The sequence below is a fragment of the Giraffa tippelskirchi genome, chromosome 12 (assembly GCF_054371585.1).
Source record: "Giraffa tippelskirchi isolate mGirTip1 chromosome 12, T2T-mGirTip1v1.2.pri, whole genome shotgun sequence".
NCBI lineage: Eukaryota > Metazoa > Chordata > Mammalia > Artiodactyla > Giraffidae > Giraffa > Giraffa tippelskirchi.
In genome coordinates this window covers 46,046,186-46,073,442 of record NC_137286.1, presented here as the reverse complement: position 1 = coordinate 46,073,442, position 27,257 = coordinate 46,046,186, and the positions used below count along the sequence as shown (strand labels likewise).

The 27,257-nt window shown below is 50.8% G+C and overlaps 1 protein-coding gene and 1 long non-coding RNA gene across 5 annotated transcripts; one reads left to right on the top strand and one right to left on the bottom strand.

Moving 5' to 3' along the window:
- Nucleotides 1-1,066: 1,066 nt before the first annotated feature.
- On the top strand, nucleotides 1,067-3,475 carry LOC145528528 (uncharacterized). The gene is made up of 5 exons (XR_014070484.1): nucleotides 1,067-1,280; nucleotides 1,416-1,561; nucleotides 2,158-2,358; nucleotides 2,555-2,647; nucleotides 2,743-3,475. It is a non-coding gene; the product is annotated as an uncharacterized LOC145528528 (long non-coding RNA).
- RHCG (Rh family C glycoprotein) lies at nucleotides 2,344-27,257 on the bottom strand. 4 transcript variants are annotated; one of them, XM_081547162.1, is made up of 12 exons: nucleotides 26,940-27,257; nucleotides 18,653-18,839; nucleotides 15,854-15,925; nucleotides 15,161-15,311; nucleotides 11,633-11,780; nucleotides 10,689-10,855; nucleotides 8,996-9,133; nucleotides 8,700-8,836; nucleotides 8,248-8,372; nucleotides 7,969-8,042; nucleotides 4,089-4,181; nucleotides 2,344-2,780 (listed from the first exon to the last, which is right to left on the bottom strand). In XM_081547162.1, the coding sequence occupies exons 1-11, from the start codon at nucleotides 27,121-27,123 to the stop codon at nucleotides 4,113-4,115; spliced, it is 1,452 nt and encodes a 483-aa protein (XP_081403288.1). In that variant the 5' UTR covers nucleotides 27,124-27,257; the 3' UTR covers nucleotides 2,344-2,780; nucleotides 4,089-4,112. The 4 variants fall into 4 exon arrangements, with proteins under 4 accessions (XP_081403288.1, XP_081403290.1, XP_081403287.1 ...); XM_081547164.1 differs by lacking the exon at nucleotides 15,854-15,925; XM_081547161.1 differs by lacking the exon at nucleotides 2,344-2,780 and having other exon boundaries at nucleotides 3,478-4,181.

Here is a 27,257-nt window from a genome sequence, read left to right as displayed (position 1 = left end):
TCTTCTGTGAAATGCACCCCCCCACCCCAGGTTGCTAGGAGGTTACATACCAGGACCTATAATGACAGCACAATGCCCCGCACGCAGTCAGGGCTCCATACATGGCCGCTGGCATCATTTGTGAGTCGAGAACAGGAGGGGACTTGGGGTACAGCCACCAAGCCACAGATAGGGGACAGTCTCCGGGTCCCCCTACAACCGTGATGGAAACTCTGGGCTCTGCAGGGCCCTGAAAAAACCTTCAGAGCTGGGCCTTCCAGGATAAGCCTCTCAACATTTTTAAGCCCTCACCCCCAATCACTTTGGAGTAGGAAATGGCAACCCACTCCAGTATTGTTGCCAGGAAAAGTCTATGGACAGAGGAGCCTGGCAGGCTACAGTCCATGGGGTAGCAAAGAGTCCACACAACTGAGCAGCTGAGCACAAACAGGGCCCACCTTAATCCAGGTTGATCTCATCTCAAAATCCACAATCACCCTGGAGAAGGACATGGCAACCCACTCCAGTACTCTTGCCTGAAAAATCCCATAGAAGAAGAAGCCTGTCGCAAAAGAGTCCAACACGACTGAGCGATGTCACTTTCCAATCACTTGACTTGAGCTCGTTTGGGCAACAGCGGTCCATATCCCAGTCTCCCTGCGGGGGGTCTGGGCTTGGGTTTCCAGGGCAGCCTCGATAATACAGAAGCGACTGTAGGACCTTCGCCCCCTAGAACTCCGGTCGTGTCATCAGGGGAAGGGGCCCGGCCCAGAACCCCCAAAACCTGGTCCTCGGCTGGGCCTCATACTGGGCGAGACTGCCCGCAGGACCTCGAGGACTTCAGATCTCCTCACCCGCCCCCACCCTCCTGCGCCGCCGCCCCTCCCGGGCCCTCGGGGGGCGTGCCGGGCTGGGCTGGGCCGGCTCCGCAGGGGGAGAGAGGCTGGGGCGCAGATCAGCTGAAATCAAAGCCGCCGCTCCCCGCCCCGCCACGCCGCGCCCCTGCCGAGCCGCCGCGCACCTCCTCCTTTGTCACAATGTTTTTCAATCCGGTGAAGCAAACTGTCCAATTAGAGCCGGGGCCTCCGGCTTCCATCTTTGCCGACGTTTAATTAACATGCTCCTCTTGGCAGCTGCTGACAAGTTCCAGAAACAGGTTGTAAAGGCTTTTTGTCTTTACCCAGCATGGAAAATGAGGGGTGTTACATCGCGGGAACATGAATAGGTTGCATTTCAGCTCCTCCTCCCCTCCGCCTCCTCCCCCTCCTCCAGCAAGGGGAACTGAGTATGTGAGTGTGTCTGTACGTGTGAACTGTGAGGGGGGCGGGGAGGGCGGACTGAGAGGCAGGAGAGACCTTCTCCACCCCCTCCCCTTACCCCTTCTTCTTGGAGTCTCTGCTCCACAAAAGATCTGGAATCTGCTTCTTACTCTCCAGCTGGCACACTGTCGCCTCACCTCCTTGTTACCCATGTCAAACCTGGCCACTTTGATTCTCATCTCTGGTCTCTGCTCAAGCTATTGGCCAGCCTTCTGGTGAACTCCTATTCAATCTCCAAAACCCTGCACAGGTGGCCCACTTCGGTAAGGCCCCCGAGCTCTGAAGGCCTGCTGGAGTTCAAGGTAGATTCTGGGTGTCAGGTGGATCCCCCAGCTACACTGTGAGCCCCCAGGGGGCTGGCGCTCTGTGTTACTCTAACTTGGGTGGTGGCAGGCCTTAATAACTGATGAGAAGATCTGAATGGCTGCAAGTGTGGAGGGAAAGCAGGACTGGTGTGGCAGGGAGAAAGGTGGGAAGGGTTGGGGGAGGGGGAGTTGACCACAAAAGCCCTATCTCCCTACCCTCTCACCCTACCTGAGTGCCCTTGAAAGGGTGCCCGGTCACATGGAGGGCACATGGGCATGGTCTCATGCAATGGGTGTTTCTAGGGGGTGGTTGGATGTGAATGAAGTAAGGAGGGGTCTTGGGGAAAGAGCCCAGTCTAAAAGCTGAGCTCTGCTAGGGGGCACTCCAGGCTGAGCCGACTCCAGCACCCCAAATTCTTCCTCTTGAGCCTGGGATGGTTTTCCCTGCAGTGTGAGTGGCAGCTGGGTGTGGGGGGTCAGGACCACGTCTGGAGGTTTCTTGGGTCTTATGCTTCCCTGGTGGCTCAGTGGTAAAGAATCCACCTGCAATGCAGGAGACCCAGGTTCAATCCCTGGGTCAGGAAGGTCAACTGGAGAAGGGAATGACAACTCACTCCAGTATTCTTGCCTGGAGAATCCCATGGACAGAGGCTATAGTCCATGGGGTCGCAAAGAATCGGATATGACCGAGCGACTCACACCCCCTCAAACTGGCCCTGTTGGAGAATTCACACCCATTCTACAAAGAACACCAGGCATGTTTATTCACAGAGGCCACCATCTGCAGGGCACAGAGAGGTCTGGGGGATTTAGTGGGTATGGAAGACACTGGCTTACGGGCAGGCAGTGGGTGGAAGAGCTCAGCAGACACCGGCCGGCAGCTATGTTGTCTCTGAGGAGGACTCGGGTCCACCTCCAGCCTCTAGCCCCACTCCTGCCTGTTTTTCTCAGGATGTGACCACCAAGACCCCCAGTGGCAGGCCTCCTGCAGCTAGAACCTGGCTTGGATGCCCACTTTGTCTCCAGCTCCTCCTCCATTCTCAGGCAGGCCCCCTGGGATGAAGGTGGAAGGGGAGATGGAGGCGCCCTGGACCAGGCCAGCAGGCGGGGTGCCACTCGCCTTGCTCTTGTGTTTCCAGCTTGGCTGCTTGGGGAGCACCAGGACAGTCTGTGGAGCCTGCAGAGAGAGAGCCAAGAGCAGCGGGCCACTGTCAAGCCCTGCCCAAAGCCCCTCAGGCACCTTTTCCTTTTCTGGACGAGATGGGCAGCATCAGAAGCAGCTGGTCACAGTCTCGCTTTTCCCTTTCCTTAATTCCTAGCAACCTCTCCTGCCACATCACTCAGCCTTTAGTCCCAGAAGCAGTTCTTTGCAAACTCTGGTCTCCAAGGAGGTCAAATAGCCATGGTAAGAGGAATCATAGTGACCTGGAAAAACCTCGGTTCCTCCACGTGTGCTGTGTTGGCTTTGAAGTGCCTGAACCTCTCTGAGCCTTAATTTCCTCATCTATTAAAAAAGCCTCCCAGGTGGCACAGCGGGAAAGAATTCACCTACCAATGCAGGAGATTCAAGAGAGGCAGATTCTATCCCTGGGTTGGAAAGATCCCCTGGAGGAGGAAATGGCAACCCACTCCAGGATTCTTGCCTGGGAAATCCCATGGACAGAGGAGCCTAGTGGACTACAGTTCAGGGGGTTGCAGAGTCAGACACGACTGAGCATGAACGCATGTATGCATTAAAAAGAGGGAAGTTGGGATTTCCCTGGAAGTCCAGTGGTTAAGACTTCACCTCCAAATACAGGGGGTGCAAGTTCAATTCCTGGTGGGGGAGCTAAGATCCCACATGCCTTGTGGCCAAAATAAAACAAAACAAAACATGAAACAGAAGCAATATTTATTGTAATAAATTCAATAAAGACTTTTAGAAAAATGGTCCACATCAAAAAAGAAAAAACCTTTAGAAAAGAAAAGTGGGAAGTAATTGCATTGTAGAGATCTCTAAGGTGTCAGGTGCAAAAGGCATGAAAAGGGCTTGGTGCATCTCAGAGGGAGCAAGGAAATGTTAGTAGATGACAAAAAAAAAAAAAAGGAAGGAGAATGAGAAGGAAGGAAAAAAGGTTCTTGCCTCAGTTGATCAACTGAACAGAGCCAGCCCTGTCATTTCCACTTTTATAAATGAGGAAACTGAGGCTCAGTCTCTGGGGGTGAAGAGATCCTCAAAGTCATGTAGGCAGTAAGCAGCAAAGCCATGGGTGCGCCCAGGTCACTTTCCGTATATTCTTTCCAGTCCAGAATGCCTTCCACAGATTCCTGTGTCTGTCCAATAGGCACATGGTCTGACACCAAGTGCCTCTCCCACCAACCCCAGCATGACGCTGACGGGTAGAAGCTCACATCCTCAGTTCTTGATGCTTTCTTTCTGCCCCTTTGCTGGTGGCATTTGATTCCCAGAGCTGGGCCCCCAAGGACAAGCCAAACCCATGCTCACTTGCTTCTCTCTTGCCCCTGGAGATTAAGGTTCTGGGGGCTTGAAGCTGGAGTCCTCAGAACGGAGGGCAGTGCTTTTCGGCTCCTTGGGTATCTGCAGAGAGAGGAGGCGGCTCTGAGGGGCCTGCCCCAGGCTGGGTAGGTGTCCCTGGTAGAACTAGAACAGCCTGGGTAAGTCCAGGAGCAGCGAACGGTGTGTGGTGGGCGCCACCTTGTGATCACCGTGCAGTTTGCATGCCGTGAAGCAGGGCAGTCCTTCCACACGTGTCCTGCTCCTAGTTCAGTTAGCCACTGTCTAGGGTGCTCGGGCACTGCAAGGCCAAGCAGGACACAGTCCTTGCCCCACTAGAGCAAACGAAAGGGGTCCAAGTGAAGTGCACAGTGACAGAAAGAGTTGTACATGCACGCAAGAGGCTGATAACCCACCCTGGGGGAATTCCAATTGTGCCAAATGCACTTTTGAAAGAGGAATAGTAATGCACCAGGTAAGAGGCAGCTTGGCAAGCTCCCTGAACTCCACGATGGTCCAAGAGTGAGGTTGGGATGGGGAGTGGGGATGTAGGGGCAGCCGGAAGAGGATTGGTAGGTGGAGTACGGGTGGGAGAGATCAGCCCAGCCTTGGCCTCAAGGCTTAGATTTGATCCTAAAGATGCCCTCACCTGTGCTCCTGGGGGACATCTGCCTCACCTCTGTCCTCTGGGAAGTCACTTCATCTCCCAGGTAAACTGCCAGAGGCCAAGGGCCATGAGAATGGCCTGATGGTGGCTTACTTCCGATGGCATGGGATTGTGTGACTTGAAACTCAGCATTGCTGATAATACAGCACAGAGAAGGTGTGAACTTAGAATAAGTTATAAAGATCAAAGTCCCATGTACAGAGGAGCCTGGCAGGCTACACGGGGTCACAAAAAAGTCAGACACACCTGAGCGACTAAACAACAACAACGTAAATGATCAAAACAGAACCAAGAGGGAATTCCCCAGGGGTCCAGGGGTTAGACCTTGGCACGTCCACTGCTGTGGGTGCCTGGGTTCAATCCCTAGTGAGAAAACTAGAATCTCACAGAAAAGGATGAAGAAAAACAACAAAAAAACCAAACCAAGAGTGAACTTCTATGTATGGGAACGGATAACATTTTTTAAAGTTTATCTCATTAACCTTAAATCTGGTTTCTAATTGTGGTGTCTGAAATAATTTAAGTTCCCACTTCAAATATAGAATGAAAATAATTATGCTGCTAAAAAATAAACTTTATTCATAATGTAATAACACAAAATAGTTCTTATGATAGAGAAAGAGAAAGAGCAGGATATGAAATCAAGTATAATATCATCTTAGCTATTTAAGAAAAATCCAGAGGGCTCCGGGCAGTTTTTCTGGGAGGATGTAGGGGGGAAAAAAAAAGAAAAAAGAAAAATCCATGTAGATTTAAAAAGGAGGGGCTGGAAGGAAATATACCCAAAATATTAACAGTGTTTGAATGAGAGTGATGGAATTTCTATTTATCTCTATTTCCAGATTTTCTTTAATGAGCTTCTATTCATGTTATAATTTTAAAAATAATTTAAAGAGAGTGAATTTAAAAGGCTTATTAGTTATGTACATAATATTGGTTTTTAGTGGATATTAGTTAAGATTATCCTGAAAACTTCTGGTATGATTTTAAAAATACAGAGCCAGCTAATCAATAAAGATGCAAATCAAAACCACAATGAGCCATCACCTCACACCTGTCAGAATGGCTGTAATCAAAAAATCTATCTCGGTTCTATCCCTGAGTTGGGAAGATCCCCTGGAGGAGGGCATGGCAACCTACTCCAGTATTGTTGCCTGGAGAATCCCCACAGACAGAGGAGCTTGGTGGGCTACAGTCCATGGGGTCACAAAGAGACCCGACTGAGCAATTAAGCACACAACAAATGTTGGTGAGGATGTGAGAAAAGCAAACCCATTTACACTGTTGGTGGGAATGTAAATTGATGCAGCTACTATGGAAAACAATATAGAAATTCCTCAAAAACTAAACACAGAACTGCCATATGATCCATCAATTCCACTAGTGGATATATATCCGATGAAAATGGAAATACTAATTAGAAAAGATATATGCATGCCGATGTACACAGGAATATTATTTACAAGAGCCAAGATATGGAAGCAACCTAAGCACCCAACAACAGACAAATGGAAAAGGAAGATGTGGTGTATATATAGATATACAGTGGACTATTACTCAGCTATAAAAAAGAATTCTGCCATTTGCAACAAAATAGATGGACATAGAGGGTGCTTAGTGAAATAAACCAAAGACAAAATACTGTATGTTATCACTTATATATGGAATCTAAAAAAAAAAAAATTGAATGAATGAATATAACAGAAAAGAAACAGACTCACTGATATAGAGAACAAACTAGAGGTTGCCAGTGGGGAGAAGGAAGGAGGGAGGGTCAAAATGGGGTAGGGGATTAAGAGGTACAAGCAAGCAACTATGTATGAAATCAGTAAGCTACAAGGATATATTGTACCGCACAGGCAAATATAGCTGTTATTTTATAGTAACTTTAAATAGAGTGTAATCTATTAAAATGTTGAATCACTATGCTGTACACCTGAAGTTAATTTAATAATGCAAATGAACCATACTTTAATCGTAAAGCAAATAGCCAAAAGAAGGAACATGTTGGGCAGACCCTTGTCCCAGGGGCCACAGACACAGGCTAGGTCTCTGCCCTTGTCATGAGGGGGAAGGCTGGGAGACAAGAAGGACCCTGTATATCATTCCCCATCTCCTAACACAGGCAAATACCTGTCATGATGAGTCATGGGGAGGAAGGCCACCCTGAAGTCACAGAAAGCCCGAATTGTGGCACATTTTTAAAGAAGCTGAGTTCTGGGACATTCTACTACTTTCAGCTTCTAGAACAATGTTTCTCAAGTTAGATTTTGTACCAACGCTGTTCTAGAGGCTGCTCTAGAGGCTTAGGGGAGTGTCAGTACAAGATCACCTGGGAGCTAGTTTCCATGCAGAGTCCAGGCCCTACTGAATTTGAATTTCTGGGCTAACGTCTGGGAAACTGAGTTTTTACCAGGTTCCCAGGTGGTTCTTCTGGCTACAGAAGCTGAGGAGTGCACTGTGATTCTTAACCCAGGCCATATGTTAGATTCACCTGGCAAGTTTTAAATACAATGCTAATATCCAGGCTCCACACAAGACCAGTGAACTTCAAGTCTCTGGAGGCTGAGACCTGGGAAGTTTCTAAAGACTCCCAGGTGATTCCATGTGCATGTAAGGGCCCAAGCCCACTGGTCTTAGGTGGTTGGTTCACAGATGAGTTTTTCATCAGAATCATGTGGAGGGCTTATAGACAGAGGGCTGGGCACTGCCCCTTGAGCTTTGAAATCAGGAGGTCTGGGTGGCACTTGAGAATTTATATTTCTCACAAGTTCCCAGTTGCTGCTGCTGCTGCTGTTCTAGGGAGCACTGTACTTTGGGAAGTACTGCTCTAGAACGAGGGCTTCCAAGGTGGTTCAGCGGTAAAAGAACCCACCTGCCAGTGCAGGAGATGCAGGAGATGTGGGTTTGATCCCTGAGTTGGGAAGATTTCCCTGGAGAAGGAAATGGCTACCCACCCCAGTATTCTTGCCTGGGAAATCCCATGGACAGGGAAGCTTGGCAGGCTACAGCCCATAGGGTCGCAAGGAGTTGGACATGACTGAGAATGCACACACGCTGTAGAATGAAGCCTTTAACCCCCCAGGGGACAGCCTCCTGGATAAAGGAGCAGAGGACACAAGCTCTGTCCCCCAGCCCTCAGCTTCCGGCTTCCCAGGCCCCAGCCCAGCTAAAGGAGCTGCGGGACAAGTCAGTAGAACTCACCTCCCAGTAGACTGCATCCTCAAAGCAGTTCTCATCAGGCGCTTGTCCCCAGAATGGTAATCTCAGAATGACCCCTAAAGGAAGTTGGAGGTCCCAGAGGTCAAGAGTGACTCCTTTGCCTACCCAGACCTTCCCCTCAACTGAAAAAATCCTCCCGGTCCCAGAGCCATCAGTGCAGAGACAAAGGGTTCCTGGGGGCTCCAGGTGACCTCTGGCACACACTCTTGGGTCCCTCAGCCACAGGGCCCCACCTTCTCTGGCATGGTCACCCCCACTCACCTACAATGATGCCGCCCACCAGGGCCATGGCCAGGGACACAAAGAGCCCGGCAGCCTGGAACCTGCCCTGCGTGTTTGGGCTCCAGCTTAACTTGGATCTTTCAATGCTGAAGGTATAGGCAAGCCTGGGGTAGAGACAGGGGGCAGGTCAGGGTCCCCTGGAGAGGCCAAGTGACTACCCACCGTCACCCCACACGCATGAGTGGACACGAAGGCTCAATAACCTCTGGGCCTCAGCCTTTCCATCTGCAGAATGGGGACACTGGAAAGATCAGATGGTCTCTAAGATTCTTATGGAAGGACAGAGATTGAGGAGAGAGGCCCATGAAATAGTGGTCCAGAGTGGGCGAGAAAGGGGACAGAGATAGTCTTGGACCCTAGAGGAACAGTAGGAAGGAGGAATGGAGAAGGAAGGAGGGAGCTCAACTTCCCAGCACCGCCTCCATTCTTACCCTTCCTCCCCATACAGATCAATGCTGGCGATGCTTGCCACCACCGCGCCCGCAATACCACCTATGATGCCAGGAATGCCATGCAGGTTGTGAATACCACATGTGTCCTGGATGCGCAACCGGGACTCCAGGAATGGCTAGAAACAGGGGGATGAGTGTTGCTCAGGCAGGGGACTGTGGCAGGCTGTGGGGAGTCCAGGATTCTGGAAGTCCCAAATACACAGAGACCCAGCCCCCCACCCTCTCCCTAGAGACCGCCCGCCCGGCCCCCAAGTCCCTGGCCCTGGAGCTCTCACCGTCAGGTACACAAAACCCAGGGTGGAGACGATGCCGCAGATGAAGCCAATAATGAGGGAGCCGAAAGGCAGGATCATCAGGTCGGCCACGGTGCCCAGGCCCACTCCTCCGGCGAGCGTCGCATTCTGGATGTGCACCTGGGCAGGGCAGGCAGAGCAGGCGGGAACTCAGTCTTCTCCCAGAGTAGCGTCCTGGAGGAGCTGACCTAGAGCCCAACTTGATCTCCTGTGCGTGGGGGGCCACCTGGGAGCCAGAGATGGCTCCCATGCATCTCAGCCAGCCAGGAGACTGCAGAGGACTCCAGCCTGAGCCCAGGCTTGGGACAGCCACCCCTGTGCTGTCTATACACCTGCCACTCTCACCAGCGCTCGGGGCATTTTCTATGTGCACGGATCAGTGTGCTTGTGTCCATGAGTTCCTTCAGCCCACCTGCATGTCCCCTTTGGATCTGGGTGCCCAGACACAAAGGTGTGCCCAGGTTCACGTGTCTGATGTCCTCTGTACGCACATGTGCTGGCATCAGAATCTGCGAGCCTACAGGAGCACCAGCCGACTCTCTGAGGACCTACCTGCGCCATGGACCGTGGTGCTGGCTTGCAGGGAGTATGTTTCATCTCCACAACAAGCCAAGGAGGTGAGACAGTTACCTTTTCATGTTTGCAGGTGAGGAAATTAAGGCACAGGGGAGGTTCATGGACTTGTCAAAGACCACACGGCCAGCCAAGGGCAGAAAGGTGTCTTGATCCAGGTCCGTGTGGAGCCAGAGCCCCTAACCTTGACCCTCTTCCACTGTGCCTCCCTGCATGTGCCCACATGAGTGTGTCTGATTCTCTCCCCCCAGTCCCTGTGTCCCCACCTCTCTGTACGGTGACTGTCCAGTGCATCCCGGGGCTCAAGGCTGTGTCCCGGAATAACACACTCCTGGCAGCATCTTGACACATAGGTGCCTGAGTCTAGAAGCTAGTGTCAGAGTATTAGATGGTGGGACTTCGCGGATGGTCCAGTGGTTAAAAATCCACCTTCCAATGCAGGGGTCGCGGGTTTGATCCCTGGTTGGGGAACTAAGATCTCACATGCCTCTGAGTAACTAAGCCCGAGCACTGCAATGAAGACCCAGTGCAATCAAAAATAAATAAAAAGAATATCAGAGAGAGAGGTGGGCCTCTTTCTATAGGAAAATCTACCAACACCCATTACTCCCCCGGTAATGACAGGAACACATGTCCCTGTGGCGTGATACGAAGGACACTGGGCAACACTGCATCCCCATAGACGTCTCAAGTGCTTTGAAGGGGTTCTCTTTTGAGTGTGTGGGAGGGGGCAGGTAGGGGCAGTGCTAGGAAGGCTGAGGGCCAGAAGCTGTTTTTTTTTTAGGGGGTGCTCAGTCCAGAACTAATGTCAGCACCCAGGTTGTGGGGAGAGGAGGATGAGAAGGAGCCAGTTCATCCAGGGCAGCTGGCATGATAGAACCTCCACGAATCTGGTTCTGGGTTCTGCCTAAAGCCAGATGTGTCATCTGGACAAATCATGTCTCTTGGGGCCTCAGTTTCTTCATCTGCAAGTTGGGTTCGATAATCCTTATGCTGCCTGCTTCACTAAGTTGTTGGCAGGGCGTGGTGATCAGTGCCCACTGGGCACAGGCAGTTGTGGCCACAGCTTCCCCCAAGGTTCCCCCGCCCCCACCCCACTCACCATGTCCAGCTTGCCCTTTCTATGTAGGGCGCTGGACAGCGCCACTGAGGTGAGCACGCAGGCTGCTAAGGAGCAGTAGGTGTTGATGACCGCTCGGTGCTGAGCATCTCCATGATTGGATATAGCCGAGTTGAAACTGGGCCAGTACATCCACAGGAAGAGGGTGCCTGGCCAGACCAGACAGGGCCGGTGGAACCAGGAGAAGGGGCGTTAGATGGGGCTGACAGAGCTTGTACAGACATCCTGTCCTTTAGCTCCAGAGATACCAAGTGAGTCACACACCCCAGCCGTTTCCCTCCCCTGGAACTTTATTCATGCTGGGGGCTCATCTTAGAAGGCCCTCCCTGCTTTACTCACTACCTAATGCCATCTTAGTCTTCCACTCTGCTCCAGGAAGTCTACCCTGACCCCATAACTGGGTGAAATGCCTCCCACACTGCTTTCTAGGCACCTTGAGGGAGAATCTTTTTCTCCACTGTAGGGAGATAATCAAGTGGCATGGCCATCTGTTCCACTACCCAGTCAGGAGCTCCTTGAAGGCAGGGCTGGGTTTTAAGAGACCAGAGAAGGTAGCTGATATGTGTTCTCTGGAATGAATGGACACAGGAAATAGGCACGTACACCTTGCTAAGATCAGGGGTGGACGCACTTCCTGGTTATCACTGTGTCTGCTCTGGGGCATTCGAGGGAACACACAGGATGAGTGACCGACTTCTTCCAGCCCAGTGGGGAAAAGGGACAAGTACCTGGGATCCTTGAAATATCTATAGGCAACCTCTTCCTGCTCGTTCTCTGAAGGGAACTGGCAGCCACCCACCAGACCATGTGGGGATGAGGTGTGATCACCGCAGCCAGAAATGCTCGTGGTGACCCTCACCCACCACAGTAGTACGGCAGCCCTCGGTCATCATGGGGGCCCCCTCAATTGCTATGGAAGCTCTCACCGATCATGGCAAAGAGGTCCGAGTGGTACACAGAACTCTGCCTCTCCTTGCTCTGGTGTAGATTAGGGCGGTAGAGGATCCAGGCCACTGTGAGCCCAAAGTAGGCGCCAAATGTATGGATGGTCATGGAGCCCCCAGAATCCTTCACCTGGTGGATGGGTACAAGGGTACTGTCAGAGGCTGACCCTCCTCTCCCTCCTGCCTCTGACACTCTCCCACCCCCACCACCCCCACACAGACAGAGGTGCAGCTGTCTCCAAGGAGGTACAGGCTACAGAAGGAAGCCCAGGGCACTGGCAGACCCATCAACTGGGAAGGGGAGGAAGTGGGGATTCCCTCCTCAACTATACTTCAATGAAAATTAAAGTGGGGAACTTCCCTGGTGGTTAAGAATCCGCCTGCCAGTACAGGAGAAATGGGTTCAATCCCTGGTCCGAGAAGATCCCATATGCCACAGGGAAACTAAGCCCATGCACCACAACTACTGAGCCTGTGCTCCAGGGCCCGTGCTGCACAGGAGAAGCCACCACAGTGAGAAGCTCATACCTTGCAACGGAGAGTAGTCCCCGCTCGCTGCAACTAAAGAAAAGCCTATACAGCAGTGACAGCCCAGTGCAGCCAAAATATATAAATAAATATTAAAAAAAAAAAGAAAAGAATCATAGACCTGCTTCTTCCCTTTAGATGGGAAACCCAACCAGAGGTAAGCATGTCGTCCAATGTCACAGGGCTAGCTGTTGAATTGTTGACATACCTCTTTCCTGACTCCCAGCCTGGTGGGTGCCTCTACTAGCTATGTGACCTTGGGGGAGCCCCTTACCCTCTCTGAGTCTCAGTTTTCTCATCTGTAACATGGGAGTAATAACTGTGCCTAGCTCAGAGAGAAGGATTGAATGAGGTAACACACGTGAAGCATTCAAAGCAGGGCCCAGGCAAGGGCAAGTGCTCCTTAATTGTCAGCAGTGATTACTGTGTTTCAGCTTGGCTGCGGGAGAGGCCCAAACACTGTCATGCATTTGAGGGAATTTCTGCAGCAGATCAGAGAGGGGTTTTGAGGGTCAAAAAAGCCTTCTCTGCCTCTAAACTCACACCCAAGGTACTACTTCTCAGCCAATTTCAGATCTCATCTATTGACTCCTCTGTGTACCCCCTCACCTAGCCTAGCTTCTTTCTCTCTTCCCACCCCAACCAGTCTCCAAGACTGGTTTATTCACCTTTTTTATAACTTGCATATGATCCACTTTCTTCTCTTTGTCCTAGGCCAGACCCAGTCCCATTACTTCTCACCAGGGTGACTAACACAGCCTCTTAACTAGACTCTCTGCCTCCAATTGTTCTCTTCACCACAGCCAAAGTGACACTTCCATAGCATGTATTTGACTGTGCCTCTCTCCTGCCTGGAACTTTCCATAGCTCCCTATTGCCCTCATGATAAAGTTGAGACTCTTTAACACAGTCTATGAAAGTCTTGATGATCCATGCTCCTTCCTCCCCTCCGCAGCACCCCAACCCTATTCCCTCTGCCTCAAATACCTTTGCTCATTCCTTTGCCTGATTATCTCCTACTTGACTTCTGGCTTTAACAATTCTTCCTCCAGGAAGCCTCCCTGGCCTGCCATATGCTGGCTCAGGTCCTCCTCCCCTCCCCCCAGGGCACCTAGCCCTGGAACTCCATCCTTGTCTCACTGTCTGGTCATTGTCTATCTGCTTCCTGGCCCCCTCACTAGATTGTGAGTTCCTTGGGATTGAAACAAAGAGTCCTACTCACTCCTTTATTCCACTGCCTGAAGCACTGCCTGACATGTAAATCCAAAACTTATTCCCCTGACAAATACTTCTCGATAGTTTATTAGGCATTGGGCCAGGTGCCAGGAATAGAGATAGTCTCCAGACAGATAAGGTTTCACCCTTATTTTCCCTTAAGGATAAATGGTCTGAAGAAAATAAGTCAAGGATAGTGACTAGGAGGAGGTAAGGGAGAAGGCAACACCGATAGGAGAACCTCGGCAAGACTCTCTGAAGAGGCGAGACTGCAGCTGAGACCTCAATAATGAAAAGGACCAGGGAGATGAGCACTCCAGGCAAAGGGGACAGCAAGTGCAAAGGCCCTGAGGTGGAACCAAGCTTGGGTATTTGAAAAGCAGACCGCAGGATATGGTCAAATCACAGAAAGATGGGGAGAGAGTAGATGATAAGCTTAGAGAAAAGGCTGAGGCCAGAACACGTAGGGCCTTAAAACAAGTTTAGATTTGATTTGAAGTGATATTAAAACAAACAAACAAACAGGGTTTTAATCAGAGGAATGGTCTTATATGCGTTATTAACAGGTCCCCACAGCTGCTGGTGGAGATTAGCTAGCTTGAGGTGGTGGGTCAGGCAAGGATGAAGACAGGGAGGGACTTCCCTGGTGGTCCAGTGGTTAAGACTCTGTGCTTCCACTGCAGGGGGCACAGGTTCAATCCCTAGTAAGGGAACTAAGGTACCACATGCCACTTGGCCTGGCCAAAAAAAAAAAGGATGATGACAGGGAGATGAGTCAGGAAGAAGGAATGTGATAGCGTGGTAGCTGAAAAAAATGACAAAATGAGTGACTGAATGTAGGGTGGTCTGAAAGCAAAACCCCTGGGGGTGGGACTTCCCTGACAGTCCCAAGATTAACATTAACACTGTGCTTCCACTGCAAGGGCGTGGGTTCAATCCCTAGTTGGGGAACTAAGATCCCGCATTTGGCACAGTACAGAAAAAAAAAAAGAATGGAAATCATGTGCTCAAAATAGTGAAACAAAAAAGACTGGATCCCAGATGATACTGAAGAACCACTGTGCAAGTCCTGATCACCCTGCTTCTGAGAAGTTCTATGTTAAAAAAAAAAAAAATCTGGGGGTTTCTAGGCAGAGTCCAAATATAGAGAAGTTGAAGAACGAGAAAGGGATGGGGTTCCTGAATAATCCCTACTCCTGCAAATATGCCAAAGAGGTGTCTAAACAAGAGTCAGAGGCCTAAGATGCTCTTTACCTTGGCCAGTGAATTAGCCAACCTCAGGGGGCATCATTCCTGCCATAGAGGTCCATGTGAATAGCACCTCCAGAGTTGTGCAGTGTGCAACCCGTGCAACTGTACATGTCTGCTTTGGCCACTCCCCTGGGAACCTTCCTTACAGATGTGCCCCCTTAGTATACTGGGTCATTTTCTTGGCAGAGCAATCTGGGAATGTGTGTGTGCAAGATGATGTGCAGGAACATCCCATTCTTTCCTTCTGATGTGCCGGAAAGAGAAAGGAGGAAGAAAACCAACATGTGAGGAACCTCTACTCTGTCTAGTTGCTGGATTGATGTACCAGGTGGATGCTCAATATATGTCATTTCTCCTGCTTTACAGCTGGGGAAACTGAGATTCAGAAGGTTAAGTGACTAGTCCAACTTGAACTGAATCCAGCTGGCTTGTCTCCCCAGTCCTTTCTTTCCCTGTCACCTTCCTGTCCCCCCAAATATCCCTTCCACCGCCATCCCTGTTCTGAGCTCTGCTCACCTCTAACAGGTTGAGGAGAATGTACTCATTTATTGAGAAGAGGGTCACTTGGAAGAGAGTCATGATGAGGAGCTGGATAGGGCTGACTTTGCCCAGAACTGCCCCAAAGGCCACACAGACAGAGCCCACGCAGAAGTCCGCATTGATGAGGCTGTGGGGAGACAGGTCAGGGGAGGGGCTGAGGCCACAGCAAGAAGTGGCACTCAAGCTCTGAGGTTGAATCTGAACTTTGGTCACCTGTGCGTTCGCGCTTGTGGTCTAACTTTGCTGAGCCTCAGTTTCACCATCTGTGGTAATGGGCACATAGCATCTTAGAGCTACTCTAAGAATGCAAAGAAATAGCCTGTGAAGTATCCATCACAGCAGTGGCACATACTAGATGCCACCACACCCTTCCTTTGAGGGCCCCTCTCAGGCCCCACCCCCTTCCTTGCAGGCAGCTTGTACTCAAGGCACCCAAGTGATCTGGCTGCTGTTGTTGAATATGGTCCAGTCCATATTTGGGATCTTTTCCTGCCCTTCATTGTCTACCTGCCCTTCCAAAACCTCTTCTCACCCACCACCTCTTCAGGAAGCCTTCCCTAATACCTCTAACCAGATGTGGTCTCTGCCTCCAAATCCTTATCTCTACACACACTTCTTCTGGCTACCAGGGCCTTGCTTGGATTTGAGTCATCATGACCTCCTCCTCACCTTACCTGGGAGAGAGGATCTGTGTCCAGGGAAGAAGAAAGGACCTTCCTGCAGGCAGTAGGGAGCTGGGGGCTGGGTGGAGAGAGGGGACAGGAAGGCCAACAGAGAGAATGCAGGCCAAGGAGCTTGCAGGCCCTCCTTAAGTCTGGACCCTGAAAACCCAGCCAACCAGCAGAGGCATGCCATGTGGTCAGAGGGGATCCTGATTTCATCCACGTACCCGCTGTGCCTAACCCAGGTCTCCTTGGGCCCTGCCAGTAGCAAAGCTGTCCTGGAGTCCAAGGCAGACTCTCAGTGTGGCCTCCAAGTCATGAGCGTTGTCAACCAGGGTCCTCGTAAAGACAGCAGGGGCTAACTACTTCCTTAAGGCAGTCACAGCCACAGGAGCCCTCTCCCCCATACTCGTGTGTGTGTGTGTGTGTGTGTGTGTGTGTGTGTGTGTGTGAATCAGGAAGTGAGAAGTAAGAAGCCAGCTGATGGTAGGGACAGTGTGTGGAGTGGGGGCAGGGCACTGTCCCCTCAGGGTCCCTCCCCAGACAAAGGATGTCCGCTGGAATGTCTCTTCACTATAAGCCTTGTTCACTGCTGCATCCCCCAGGCCTGGCTGAATGAATGATGACAGGTGCTAAATGCCAGGCACTTCAATGCTTGTTCAGTGCAGCAGAGGCCCTCCTGTATCACACCTGGACCCATGGAACTGGTACCATTATTAGCCACATCATAAAGATGGGAAATGGAAACTTAGAGAGGCTGAGTTATTTGCCCAAATTTCTATAACTCAGCCAGAAGACCACCTGGCAGAGATCACCCCCTAGGAAGGAGTGAGAGGGAGCACACAGAAGCCCATACCTGGGCCATCAGCCCCTGGGAGATGGATATCTGGATGTCACATCTCAGGCAAGGCCTGAGAATGGAGGCTGAGGAGCACACAGGTCCTCCTTGAGTCTGGGGAACAACCCTGGAGGGACAGGTGGGATCTGGGACTCTTCAGCAGGGACAGGACAGAAGGTAGGAGAAAGATCCTCAGGTGAGGTCTAGGGGGCGACATGTTCATCTCAGCCCTGGGCAACAGAAATCGACTCCAGCTAAGTTGCTGAAAATCATTTCCCCAAAAACCAAGTTGCCAAAACTCAAGTTGTCAAGTGACTAACTTGTTAAATAACTGGTTCAAAAAATTTAACCCACAAAAGTTTACAATAATTTCCTTTGAACATTTAAAAAAACTTTACACTTCTGTTTTGCATTTAGCCATAGCTATTTTGCTGTAGTGGCCAATTAAATATATCACAGACACTTTTATACTTTGGGTCTATGGCTTTGGGAATGAGAATTTCCTGTGTATCTTATACAGTAGAGTGATATGCATGTATGTCATGGATTTGATATACAAAAAGACCGACTTCTTGGTTCCAAAACACTTCCTACCTTGTTGACTATTTTTCCTGCTTCTCTTAATTCGTGGATTCATTAATTGGCTCAAATGAATTAATATTTTGCAAATACTTGGCATATGTTTAAAATTTCAGGCCCCTGGCCTATGATATCTGATTGGTGTCCTGTATGTGACAGCAGGGATTTGCACTTTAAATGTAGTTTTGGGGAGGGAGGTTCAAGAGGGAAGGGGCATAAGTATACCTATGGCTGATTCATGTGATGTGCGGTGGATACCTACACAATATTGTAAAGCAATTATTCTCCAATTAAAAATAAATGTTAAAAAAAAAACGTGGTTTTGTACCAATTTGCCTCTAAACCCTTTCTGTGGATTTGGTTTTCCAAGCAGGATAATGAATGCTTGTTTTTACACACCAATGACAACTTTCTCAAGTTATGAAATGTACTTTTCTTTAGCCAAACTTGTCATATGTCTACAGAAATCGAAGACAGTCTAACTGGACTTAAAGACGAGCCTTCAATAAACCAAACCTCGACTAAAAAGGGAACGGAGGGGGGAATCTCCCAAAGGCTGTTGATTTTGTACCATGCAACGGAGACCGTTCTAAGTTTCTTGAGTTTCCCTGGCTGGAGAGTTTGATAAATGAGTCATTCAGTGAGATGACTGCTTGGCAAGTTGGTTTTTGGCAAGTTGGCAAATTTACTGTATAACCTGGTGGTGGTGTTGAGGGGAGAAACATGCTAAGGCTCCAGGAGGTCTCTTCAGACAGAGGGAGGGGCTGAGTTCCCTGATAGAAGGGACTGTAGTACTTATCAGACCAAAAGATTATCACAGACAAAAGTGATAGGGATGGAGGTGAGAAGAGATAGGGATCAGGGGCCCCCTCGGAGGCTGAGGCAGAGAGGGGCTTCAGCCCTAGGACTGCATACATGCCTCACAGCTCTTTGCTCTGTTCCGTGCATGGGGACACAGGATTCCCCATTCAATATTCCCTCCACAATGAACCTAAGGAGGCTGGTTCAGGCAGTCCCACACTCCTTCCTCTCCATGGGTCCTATGGCCTGAAGTCTCTCAGGGCGAATTTTGATGTTTGACGTGTCAGAGCGGAGTCCGGACTTGGACCCTGGGGAGAGGCTTTGTGTCCCTGCAGCCTGTGTCTTAGGAGGAAGAAAACCCTCCAACAGCACTTGGTTACCATGAGAACTCCCACCCTGGAGACTCACTGATCAGGAAGTGAGTGTGTGTGTTGGGGGTCGGGGGTGTATGTTGCAGGGCCCCTGGGTACCCTGGCTGGATGACGAAGACCCTGCTCACAGCCCCTAGCCTCCGGGCCACGCCCCCGGACCCGCCTCCCGCGCGGGCCCCGCCCACCCCCCCCCGCCCCCGGCCCGCGCCGCGCTCACTTCTCCACGTTCACCAGAATGTAGCGTCCGTCAAAGGAATGAAGCCAGCCCTGCATGAGCAGCGCCCACTGGATGCCGAAGGCCGCCAGCAGAAAGTTGAAGCCCACGGAGCTGTAGCCGTAGCGCTGCAGGAAGGTCATGAGGAACCCGAAGCCCACGAAGATCATCACGTGCACGTCCTGGAAGCCTGTGGGGAGAACACAGCCCAGAGTCCCGGTGGCCTAGCGAAGCCCCCCGGTGCAGTCCTGCGTCTGGGCCAGCGAGGTCCGCCACTGAGCCTGTGTCTGCTCCGCCGCTGGCCAGGCCTGGGCCACCCTCCAACCCCCATCCCGCCACCCCTACATCTGGATCCTGAGGCTCCTGCAGTAATTATGACTCTGCTGCGAGTAGAAGAGCCACTACTACCCCATCACGTCATAAGATACAAACTGCTATGTATACAACAGATAAACAACGAGGTCCTACTGTATAGCAAAAGGAACTGTAGTCAATATCCTATAATGAACCTTCATGGAAAAGAATATAAAAATAATGTATTTATATATATGTATAACTGAATCACTTTGCTATATACCACAAACTAACATAACATTGTATATCAACTGTACTTCAATTAGAAGGAAAAAAGCCTCTGGGGTGGACTGGGCTGGGGGGATGGAGGTGAGACCCTCACTTTAGACCACTTAGACCACTGAGTTTTAAGGCCAAGGAATGCCTGAGTGCCCCTGTTGGGAGATGACAGCCCCCTTTCACTGCCCTCGCCAAGGCCTTACCTGCGCAATTCCATTCTTCTGCTGTGGAGAAGTTAGTCTCATTTGACCTGGGAGTCCCTTGACTGGCCAAAATAATTAGGTACCATAACAAATGAAAACCATAAAAAACAGGAACAGTTGTTTTTTGGTTTTTTTTTAAAAGAGAGAGATAGCAGAGAGGGTTCTTTCTTACAACAGAATGCTGACAGACCAACAGTTAAATGTGGAATGAGCACTGAAATTGGAAAATCATAATTTTCACAATGAAGATTTCATCACTGGATGTTAAAATCCAGGGACAAATTTTGAGGAAGAGCAAGGTATCTGCATTGTCTTAAAGGAGTCTCCCCGTAGATTGCTTATGATTTGTAAAGGAGGGTGAAAAAACATCCGGTAACCATACAGTAGAGAAATTGGGCAATATCTTGATGGTGTGATCAAAATTAACGTCACCAGTGTGGGACACGCAGACATTGTGCACCTTCAGGAAGATGTTCTGAAAAGGACACATCACCTATGTGGTGCTCTGGCCGAGAAGGCACAACCCCAATCTAATCATGAGGAAACACCAAACAAAGGAACATGCTATTAGAAAGGGGTTGAAGCTGGATTCTTGAAAAATCAGTGTCTTAAAAGATAAAGAAAGGCTGCCCACTGTGAACATCTATTATGGGACAGACACTGTGCTAGGTGCTTTACCTACACAAGAATGTTCTAGGTTAAAGAGGCTAAAGAGACAGGTCAAATAAATCCAATACTTGACCCTAGACTGGATCCTGGATTTGGCTGGGGTAGGGAGTGGGTGCGGGAATGCCACAAAGGTTTTTTACTGGGTCCACTGACAAAATTATACAGGGACAATATATTAAAGTAGCATACAGTGTAAATTCATGAAGTTGATTACTGTGGTGATGGAAGAGAATACCTCTATTCTTAGGAAATAGTGGAGTAATTAAGGCGGCCAATGGACTCTCAGTTCAAGGGAAAAGGAACTGTATGTACTTATTTGCTTTTATGTAGGAAAAGAGAGAGATGCTTAATGGGAGTTAAAAAGTGTTCTTTGTACTATTTTTATTTTAGCAACTCTTTGTAAATTTGAAATGATTTCCCCAATTAAAAATTTTTGAATAAAAGAGAACCGCAGGGCTCACCAAGCCTGGCCTGGCCCCACCCGCCAGTCTCCTCCTTCTTCCTTTCCTCGGTCCTCCTTTCCCGCAGGTGCCCCAGCCACACTGGCCTCCCTGTGCTCTGTCTCACTCTGGATCTTTGCCTGTGGTGGTCCCTCCACGTGGGACGCTGTTCCTGCAGAATGGCTAGCTACTTCTCTTCTGCTTGTTGTTTAGTGGCTCAGTCATTGCCTGACTCTTTGTGACCCCATAGACTGTAGCCCACCAGGTTCCCCTGTCCATGGGATTTCCCAGGCAAGATTACTGGAGTGAGTTGCCATTTCCTTCTCCAGGAGATCTTCCCAAAACCCAGGGACTGAACCTGCATCTCCTGCACTGCAGGCGAATTCTTTACCGCTGATCCACCAGGGAAGCCCCAGGAGTCCAGGCCAAGCCTGTTTTGTTCACGCTGGTATTCTCCACTGCCTGTGGGCATTCCCTGGGTGGATGCTCCATAAATATCCTTGAAGGGGTAAATGGATAATTACTGTTGTGATCTCAGGAGTAGCCAGATATGCCAGCTGACCAGCAGCCAAGGGCCCCGGGTGGCACTTCACCATCAGGGGAGACTGCAGACCCTCTCCTGTCTGATGTTTCCTACCCACTGGGTAGATAGGCCCTAATGTCCACAGCAGCCTGGCCAGCCACAGTGAGAGCAGGCAGCGATGCTTAGGCTATCCTGCCCCTCCCCCGTTGCCCTCATCTGTCTCCCCTGCAGGCTTCCCTGAGGCTGGGCAACGGTTGAGGGCACAGAAGTTGATGCAAGAGATCTGTGAGTCTCGCCCCAGCACGGTGCTCTGAGCTTTGAGCTTCTTTTGTGCAGACTTAAACAAACAGCAGCTCAGCTTGGGTTTCACAGTGGGTGCGGCTGATTTTGTGTTGTTATCGTGTTTCATGGTTTATCGTGCTTCTGTTGTGGAGGAAACTGAGCTAACATATGTGAAGCGCCATCCACAGAGTCATGGTGACTCTTGGGAAGAACTGATGGGTGACAGACTGGAGAGAGAGGGAGGAGATGCCTTCAGACCACGGTTATGAAAGCAGGGCGGGGAGCTGGCAGCACTGTTGGTAAATACAGGGAAGGAGGAAGAGGTTGCTGGGGAGGGAGGGAGGTGCTGGGTCTAGGGCCGGTCGTGGGAGATGACCCCATGACCCCGGGGGTGGATGGCGGCTAAGGTGAGCGTCAGGCGGGGTAGTGTGGCTCAATGGAGCCTGGCCATCCAGGTTGGAGCTGGAGTCTGAGGTCCAGCAGACCTGTACACAGAGCTGGGAGTTGGAACGATGAGCGGGAGACAGGAGCCGAGGACTGGCTGGCCCAGAATGAGCAGATTAGACAGGGACAGTGCTGGCAGGGAGCGGAGGGGAACCCTTGGGAGAAGGTAGCATCACAGACTTCCACAATGAGAAGCTTGAGCTGTTTGGAGGTGGGGGATGCAGGCGGGCAGGGGCAGGGGCCCAAGAGACTGGAGGCGGCCTTCCTGGGGGCTGCCTTCAGCTCTCCCTGCAGCCTGGGGCGCAAGAGCAGAGAGCGCACAGCTTCTCAGAGCTTCTGCCTGCTGGTCCCCACCTCGCCGGTCCGCTGACCTTCTCTGTGACTCCCCGGCTGTCCTGAGCTCTGTCTCTAACCCTTCTGTGGATATCTGCTTCTTGTCCCCCAATCTCAGGCACACAGACTCCAGCTTTGCTCTCTTTCCACACCTTCCTTATTCGTTCTCTTACTCCCTTCTCTCCCTCTCCTAGATTGATCCTTACTGGAATATGAACGTTGCCCAGTCACTAAGTCGTGTCCGACTCTTTGCGACCCCATGGACTGCGGCACACCAGGCTTCCCTGTCCTTCAGCGTCGCCCAGAGTTTGCTCACTCTCATGTCCATTGAGTTGGTGATGCCATCAAACCATCTCATCTTCTGTCGCCCCCTTCTCCTCCTGCCCTCAATCATTCCCAGCATCAGGGTCTTTTCCAATGACCTGACTTTTAGCATTAAGAGGCGGAAGTATTGGAACTTCAGCTTCAGCATCAGTCCTTCCAATGAATATTCACAGTTGATTTCCTTTAGGATTGACTGCCAAATGAGTTTGATGCTACTGAAAATGCTTTTAATAATAATGATCCAGAACTTCCCTGATGGTCCAGGGGCTAAGACTCTTCGCTCTCAAGGCAGGGGTACTGGATTCGACCTCTGGTCAGGGAACTAGATCCCACATACCACAACTAGGACCCGGGACAGCCAAATAAATGAATAATAAATATTTTTTAAAAAATGGTCTGAAGGTCCAGATTATATTACCTTTAGCAAGGACATAACCTCTTTGATCTCAAGTTTCTTTTTCTGTAAAATGAGGAATAGTAACAGAACTCAGAGGTGTGTGGTACACATTTATTGTCATCCAATAAGAGCCCTGGGCATAAGCCTGATTCTTCAGCAATTGCTTGCTGTTGTCGTTCAGTCGCTCAGTCATGTCCGACTCTTTTCGACCTCATAGACTGCAGTGCACCTGGCTTCCCTGTCCTTCACCATCTCCCAGAGCTTGCCCAAACTCATGTCTATCGAGTCAGTGATGCCATCCAACCATCTCGTCCTGTCGTCCCCTTCTCCTTCTCAGCAATTGCTTAATTATATTAATTACTACTTCTCTTTTTCTCTTTCAAGACTGACCAGGTGCTTTGCATTGGGTTGGCGACTTGCTGGGGGTCGGTGGAAGTTGATAAGACAACAGGTCTCTTCCCCTACTTTCCCCAGCCTGTAGCGAGTGACTCAAGCAGCAGCCAGGCAGGTTCCCTCCACCATGGGAGGTTCCTGAGGGGCAAACCTGGCTCCTGGCGGCCAGTTCTGAGAGCTGCCACCAGGGGGCGCGAGTACACAGCTGTTCTGCGACCCCTTCCTGGCTCACTTTTCTCTCCTGGGATGAGTCGCGAAGGAAGCTGGTCTGAAAAAGTTCAAGTTTCGAAAATTTCTGAAATCCGAGGATCAAGTTTCCCATGCTGGTGGGCAATGGCAGCTCTCTAACACTTCCTCAGCCCTGCAGCAGCCTGGGGATCGCACCTTCCCATGCTCTACAGGCCAGCTCAGCCTAAACTGTTTGCCTTTCAACTCCACTGGCCAGTCCCTCAATTCCCCGAGGCTTTGTGTCCACCTCTCCCACAACTCGGAGCTGGACACAGAAGCATCCCATCACTGCAAAACCTCCTGGGGAGGTGGTCGAGGAGTGGCAATGCCACAGAGACTGGGGGAAGCAGGTTTTGTACAGTGTGAGGGCTTGGCCTCACCCCTGCCTGTGCCACTGACCAGCTGGGAAAATCTCTAAGCTCCATCTCTGGCAACATAAAATAGAAATAAATACACTCCTCATCTGACAGAGCGTGCAAAAAGTGCTTGTGAGTGGGAAGAAGGCTTCTCTGGTGGCTCAGTGGTAAAGAATCTGCCTGCCAGCGCAGGAGATGCGGGCTTGATCCCTGGGCTGGGAAGATCCTCTGGAGAAGGGAATGGCAACCCACTCCAGTATTCTTGCCTGGAGAATCCCATGGACAGAAGACCCTGGGGAGCTACAGTCCAAGGGGTCGCAACAGAGTTGGACATGACTTAGTGACTGAACAACAAGTGGGGAGAGCACAAAGAAATTTAAATGCTATAGTAGTTCAAACTCATATTCAAAGAGATATTCCTTGGCCACATGACTAAATGGATGCTAAGCCTGCACTTAACTTCAGCAATAGCATTCAATCCCTTCTGAGGAAGCTTGATCAATCCCTTCTGAGGAAGCTTGATACCAACGTTTACTGTCCTCTGGTTTCATGTCATGAGACACGCCCTCCGGGCTACCCATTATCTTCAATCTTCCAAGAGTTCCTGTGCATTAAATAACATTCCCAGTTCACAGATGAGCATACTGAGACTCAGTGTGATTAGGGAGGTGGCTTAATCTATTTTGGGTTTCCCTGGTGGCTCAGATCATAAAGAAGCTGCTTGCAATGCAGGAGACCTGGATTCGATCCCTGGGTTGGGAAGATCCCCTGGAAAAGGAAATGGCAACCCACTCCAGTATCCTTGCCTGGAGAATCCCATGGACAGAGGAGCCTGGCCGGCTATATAGTCCATGGGGTCACAAAGAGTCAGACAACTGAGCAACTAACACTTTCACTTTACTCCATTTAAAGTGATGGGCCCAGATCTGTTTAGTTCCAGGTTACACTGCCCTCTGCTTGCGGAATGCACGAATCTGAGGTTTAGGTTCCCAGGAGCACATGGTGAACTTTGCTGCCTCAGTTTTATGAACCAGACCTTCAGGTGTTTGAAACTGTGGCATCCTCAGCCTTAAGTCATTTCCTTTCTCCCTCTGTTTTCCCGGGGAAGCTTCGAGAGCCCAGGCTCTGATGGCTTCTCCTCAGGCCAACCTCCCCCAGACACTGCCCGGAACATCAGTCCAGGAGGAAGTTTGTGTTCAGCAGCTTGGGCTTTCAGGACACTGCCAGGATGGGTCCCCAGATGGTTCTGTGCCTGCTATTTGCCAAGGGAGTTGCCCTCAGGCACCCCTGGGCCCCAGTTTGAGCCAGCTGGAGCTAGACTTCTCTGAAAACTGAGATGCCCAGAAGACTCCTCTAATCCTCTGGGCAGGAATGAAGCCTGCACAGGTGTTGACAGCATGGAGCCAAGAACCCAGAAAGTACCAAAAGGGAATGCCCTCACTCCAAGCCCCTGGAATTGCCTTGAGGCCCGCCCGGGAACCCAGGCTTGGGGCCACACCTACATTCCAACTCCTAGTCACAGCCACCAGTAGGGAAGGAGAGAGGGGAAAGGTGAGATGAAAGGGAGGAGAGCAGTCCAGGAGGGTGGGTTCAGGTCCCTGGAGCTCCTACCCTGGCTCACTAGGTTTCTGGATGAGTAACTTTTGCAAGACACGTCCCCTCTCTGGCCTCAGTTTCCTGGTCTGTGAAATGGGAGTCATAACATTGCCAATAGCCGTGTACAGATGTGAGAGTTGGACCATAAAGAAGGCTGAGTGCCAAAGAATTGATGCTTTCAAACTGTGGTGCTGGAGAAGACTCTTGAGAGTCCCTTGGACAGCAAGGAGATCAAACTAATCAATCCTAAACAAAGGAAATCAACCTTGAATATTCATTGGAAGGACTAATGCTGGAGCTGAAGCTCCAATACTTTGGTCCCCTGATGCTAAGAGCCAAGGCATTGGAAAAGCCCCTGATGCTGAGAAAGATGGAGGGCAAGAGGAGAAGGGAGTGACAGAGGATGAGATGGTTGGATGGCATCATGAACTCAATGGACATGAGTTTGAGCAGACTCTGGGAGACAGTGAAGGACAGGGAAGCCTGACATGCTGCAGTCCATGGGGTTGCAAAGAGTCAGACACAACTGAGCGACTGAACAACAACAGCAAACAAGTCATGGAGGGAAAATCAGTTTGCATAGGTGACTGTTGGAGACGAACTTTAGGGTCCCTTCTAAAACTAACAGTCCATGACTATATGAGTACCAACAGTTAGAAAGAGACTGTCATTGGCTGTTGGCAGATGGTGTGGAAAACTAGAAAGCACAAGGGCATGAAGAGAGTCCTGGGCTGGGGGTCCAGAGGTTGGGCCAACCCAAGTGACCTTGCACCAGTTCTTCTAACTGCTGAGTCCTAGGGCCTCTGCGTTTAGTACTCAGCTAGTAATTGCTGCCTTATGAAGTGAGAATTCCACACCCAGCACGGTGCCAGAACTTTATGTGCAATGTCTCATGCCAGCCTCACCCCACTCCTGTAGGGTAGGTGCCATTATTATCCCCATTGGACAGATGAGGAAATCGAGTCTGTGTATTGTGGACATTTGCCTACAGGTCACCCACCTAGTTAAGGGCAGAGCCATGATATAGGTGAGGTGTGGTGATTCTATGGTCATGCTGTTAATCACAGCACCACGGATGCCAGGGAATTCAGGGGTGTTTCTCTCCCTCTCCAAGCCAAAACATGGTTGTGCTGTGGTCCTCCACGCCAGCCAATGAGCCACCCCTGCAGCCCTTGAGGTTGAACTACCTTCTTAAGGTGGAGAGTTTGGGCACAGCTGGACAAGAGAGCCAAGGTCACCCACTGGCTGGGGTCTCCTGAAGACATCAAGAAGGGCTCTCTGAGGGGAGGTTGGAGGTCTCCGAGGACACCTGGAGGGAGCTCTCTCCGTGAGTTTTCACGGGTTGACAGGAATTTGGGCACGCCTGGCCATTTCCCGAGCTTAACCTCCAGACTCTGGGAAGTCTCCACAGTGGGGAGCCTAAGAGGGGCGGGGCAGGGGCCTGGGGGTGGCATTTCCTCCTGCAGCTCCCACCCGAGTCCAGGCAGGACCCTCCGCCCGGTGGGGACCTGCAAGTTGTTGGGACTTACTCGGGTAGCGATAGTAGAATTCGTTTTCCAAGTCAGTGGAGTTCTTGATCACCTTCTCTTCCACCCAGTGGGGATCGGCATCCTTGTCGTAGCGCACGAACACGCCAAAGAGGACCATCAGGGCCGCCTCCAGGAGCAGGCAGACGACCGGCAGTCGCCAGCGGAGATTGGTGTTCCAGGTCATGCTGCAGGGGGCGCCTGGCCGGGGCGGGCAGCGGGCAGTTCGGAGGCTGAAGGAAGGACAGGCTTATAAGACCTGGGGCAGGGGCGGGGCGGGGCGGGGCGGCCGAGTCGGGTTGCGGAACAGTTGATCCAGGC